Source organism: Lolium rigidum, chromosome 3 (genome assembly GCF_022539505.1).
Source record: "Lolium rigidum isolate FL_2022 chromosome 3, APGP_CSIRO_Lrig_0.1, whole genome shotgun sequence".
NCBI classification, from domain to species: Eukaryota; Viridiplantae; Streptophyta; class Magnoliopsida; order Poales; family Poaceae; genus Lolium; species Lolium rigidum.
In genome coordinates, this window is record NC_061510.1 from 332,875,436 (window position 1) to 332,879,627 (window position 4,192).

At 44.7% G+C, this 4,192-nt stretch overlaps 1 protein-coding gene across 1 annotated transcript; it reads left to right on the plus strand.

Annotated features, from left to right (window-relative positions):
- Positions 1-1,832: 1,832 nt before the first annotated feature.
- LOC124700070 (WRKY transcription factor WRKY24-like) lies at positions 1,833-3,367 on the plus strand. Its single transcript, XM_047232261.1, has 3 exons — positions 1,833-1,985; positions 2,517-2,675; positions 2,771-3,367. Exons 1-3 carry the CDS (start codon positions 1,957-1,959, stop codon positions 2,979-2,981), a joined length of 399 nt encoding a protein of 132 aa, XP_047088217.1. The 5' UTR covers positions 1,833-1,956; the 3' UTR covers positions 2,982-3,367.
- The last annotated feature ends 825 nt before the right edge of the window (positions 3,368-4,192 follow it).

Here is a 4,192-nt window from a genome sequence, read left to right on the forward strand (position 1 = left end):
TGGTCGTTTAGTTATTAGGTTCCAAATCTCGATGGTGTGTTTACAAGGATGAGATGTGACATGTTCCTGGGAGTGGTGTTTTGGAACATGGGAGCATATGCTCCCTCTATTTTGAAAATCATCTTACATATATTTTGAATTTCAAAAAAATTGAAACCAAAAATTCGCATGTAAATCTTCTCATGCTACACGCTTACAAAGTTGTTTCATAAAAAATCGACTTATCATGTGACGTGTGTAAAAAAGACAAAACTCAGTGCTAAAAATAATGCTTTTCACAAGATAAGTTTTCTCTTTTTTATATAGACCACAAAAAATATTGGTTTTTCGTGAAACTTGACGAACGAACATATATTATGAAGATGTACATGTAAAAAAATTTGTTAAAATTTTTCGACATTTCGAAATATGATTTTTTGGTAGAGGGTGCATACGCACCCGGGAGCCGAATTGAATTTCCGCATGTTCCTCTCATATATAAATACATTTGCGAGGTTATAAGCAAACGGTTTCTCTTTATGGTGTTCACCCAATCTTCCTAAAGTCCCACAAATTCTTTTCCCAAAAATATATAGTGTGATGGAGAGTTTTTAATCTAGGAAAAAATAAATGCATTTGCGAGGATATTTCGGGATTATTCCATCCAAGTCCGGATAAGTAAATGAACTGTTGGGAATTTTCCGTGATTTGGAATAGTTCCCTCCCATCTCCTTAAATAAATAGACTAGAAATAAATACGGTTTTGCTATGTCTCAGTCAACTGAGATTTTTTTAAGTCTAAGTCACTTACAAAAATGTACTTGAGTTGCACTTTTCTGTTAAAAAAGTGCAATTGCACTTTTCTGCCAGAAATGTGCAACTGTACTAAGTTGCACTTTTCTTTGAACTGCAGTTGCACTTTTCTGAGTTGACTGAGACTTAAGAAAATCTCAGTCAACTGAGACATAGACACACCCAAATAAATAAGCTCTCAAACGGAAGACTTCTTCGGACCCCATCTTGTGGCTGGGTTGTTGTTTTTTCGCACTATCATATTTAGTTTTGTAACTATGTACTCCCAGGGCCGGCTCTAGGATTTGGAGGGCCCTAGGGCAAATTCTATAAATGGACCAATTTAAGCTGCGTGCATGCTAGATGGGCTTAAATTTTTTCTTCTACCTTTTCCTATATGCACTGTGACATAAATAATGGGTCCCTATTTTGGTTGGGCCCCGGTCCGTCGCACTTCTTGCCCTGGGCCAGAGCCGGCCCTGTGTACTCCCTCTGGTTGGGTTTAATTGACGTGATTACGTGCGTACCTAAGCGCTACTAACGCTGCTGGAGGGAGTAGTATATACGAGATGGGGTTAGGCATCATGTACTCCGGTTTCAACGTGCACCACAGTTCCTAGTAGTAGATTTTTACCGAGAGGAAGCTCCATGTGGGCAACATCGAACCTGAAGCGAAACCACACCAAATTAATCTGCCGAACTGACGGAGGCAGCTTCTGGGAACAAGAGAGCGTGCGCGCGCGCCAGTAAAAATTCGATGACACACCGCCGGCGACGTCAGTGGTTGCTTGGCCGCTGATGTGTAATGCGGGTGCCTAACGGAAACGCCACACGGCCGCCGTCACGGCCCCCTCTCGATCGGTATGCTTATAGGGAGACGATCACTAGTTCATCACATCATATAGTGACGCTTTGCTAATTAAACATTATATCTGGGCGTGAACCCGCTGAGCTTCGTCTCGACGACGTTAACGTCGCATCCATGAAGCTTCCATTTGACCAAGCTAACCTCGATATATAAATCGCCCCAAGAGCTTCCCTCTCACCACTAGGCCGACGATCCCTGCTCCCTCGACCCTCTCTCTCTCTATCATATATACTCTTCTTCAGGCTCGTTAGCTCACGAGATCTATAACCCCATCCATTCATGTAGGCTGCAACAGACCACTGTCACCAATATTTTCCATGGCCTCGTCCTCACATCTCATCACACCGTATGTCTCTCTCTCTCTCTCTCTCTCTCTCTCTCTCTCTCTCTCTCCCTCCCTCTCTAGATCTGTTCTCCGCGCGCGCGTGTTTGGTATCTCGGATTACATTTTTCTCTCTATCATCTTGTTTTGAAATTTGTAGACCAACTTAATCTGGTTCTGATTAGGGTTAGCAAATGGATTGCTTTGTTGTCGTTTCGAGTCCTCATATGGTAGCAGTACTATGTCCAGATCCAAGTCCGAGCTAGCATATGCATATCTAGATATGGATCGATCCATGATACTCCTAGATATGTTATTCACGAAGCCGGCCGAGTAAAACAAATTAAAGCGTCCCTTTCGTAGACATCATTCCTTATTTTTGCTGCAAATCGCTGGGTCTTCTGATGTGCCTAGCATTCTTAGATAAGCCCTACCTGAATCGACAATACAAGCTCTGTTGTACATGTGGTTCTTTACGTCACAAAAAATCTGCTCCGTTTATTCTGTTACGATGATGAGTTATTGAGTTATATATAGATCGGTTTGTGTATATAGAGGGAGCGGAGGAGGTGGGCAAGGTCATGGCGACGAGCAGGATCAGCAGGCACCTTCGCCGGAGGAAGCCGGCGCCGGCGAGCAGCTAGTGATGCCAGAGGACGGGTACCAGTGGAAGAAGTACGGCCAGAAGTTCATCAAGAACATCCAGAAAATCAGGTACGTACGTACGCTATGTAGATCTGTCATCTACGTGAGGATCAGTATGTACACCGGTCTTATATTGAACGGCGCGCGTGCATTATGTTGTGCAGGAGTTACTTCCGGTGCCGGGACAAGAGGTGCTGCGCCAAGAAGAAGGTGGAGTGGCACCCGGGCGACCCAAGCCTCCGAATCGTCTACGACGGCGCGCACCAGCACGGCTCACCGTCGTCGACCGGCGGCCAGAGGGAAGGCGACGGCGAAGGCGTCGGCAACCGGTACGAGCTCAGCGCCCAGTACTTCGGTGGGGCCCCCGCGCAGTGATTTTCTGAAAACTACTGGCCGGCCGTCCAAATATCTGACTGGCGCCGCCGGTGGCACCATCAGTGGCGTGGCGGTGCCAGAGCGCCGCTGGAACCTGATGTTGGGTGGCAGATTATCTGCGGTCAACGTTGTTACACATCTACTAAGTTCAGCGGTCGCACTAGTAAGACTAGTAGTAGCAGCTCCAGATTTCCAGTACGATTCTGTTGTTGTACTCTCCGGTACCTGAGGCTGTGAACGCATGGGCATTGATTAGTAGTAACACCTGAGGCTGTCATGCGAAATGTAGTACACGTATGTATCGTTGACTCTTCAAAACTTTTGTTTGTTCTCCCTGAACCTCATGGCGCCGCGCCCCCCAGCTGGGTGGTGGCTTTTAGAGAAGAAAGTCCACTTTTCATCATAACTTTTAAGCAAGTTTATTTTTCATCCTTGGTTCAACAGAAAACTTTGAACTCTTATAATGTTCGTCGTCCTGAACGATCCTGTCCCTAGCACATTGGTGTCTCCCCACTCACCAAATGATGTGAATATCAACGCCGTGATTGTGTTTGTTGTTGCCACTTTGCTACCATTGCGCTCATTGGAGGAATTTTGTCCCAGCTTCCTGCTTCGAAGCTAGCTCCTTAATTCAGGTGGAAGGCGGCAATGTTGGTTGGTGCTAAGACTAGTCACAATGCATAGTATCTTATAGAAGTATCATGCGTATGATACTACTACATGTTACTATCTCCACAATGCATGATATTATATACTAGTATCATAGTCTCTATATATTAATTGTTTTGTAGAATCTCAATGCAAATATATGTACAAGATTTACTTGACATTAATATTTCTAGTAGTATGTGCTATGATACAGTATCTACCTATGATACTAGTACCCTCTCTCTCATCCTTAATTACACTGCCACATCAGCATTTTGCATGCATGGAATGCATGATACTACCTATGATACTCCCATTGTGGTTAGTCTAAAGGCATACAAGACGACATGGTGCTATGGAAAAGAGGCGGGATAGTGAGGTGTTGCTTGGCCGAGCAAGCAGCATGGCATGTCAATGCCACGATAGGTTTGTTTGTGTTACCACTTTTGGGGGTCAGCCGGCCAGGATGTGAACTTTTCAAGAGTTTAGGTTGATTTTGAGACAAGCAATAGTTTTAGGATAAAATTAGAGCCCTGCTTCGGTACACACACACACACACACAC

Excerpts from the sequence above, each read along its gene's own strand:
- LOC124700070 (XM_047232261.1), top strand. The coding sequence starts at position 1,957 with ATGGCCTCGTCCTCACATCTCATCACACC. Across the intron at positions 1,986-2,516 it reads TCCTCACATCTCATCACACC|AGGGAGCGGAGGAGGTGGGC; the intron begins GTATGTCTCTCT and ends TTGTGTATATAG. Across the intron at positions 2,676-2,770 it reads AAGAACATCCAGAAAATCAG|GAGTTACTTCCGGTGCCGGG; the intron begins GTACGTACGTAC and ends TATGTTGTGCAG.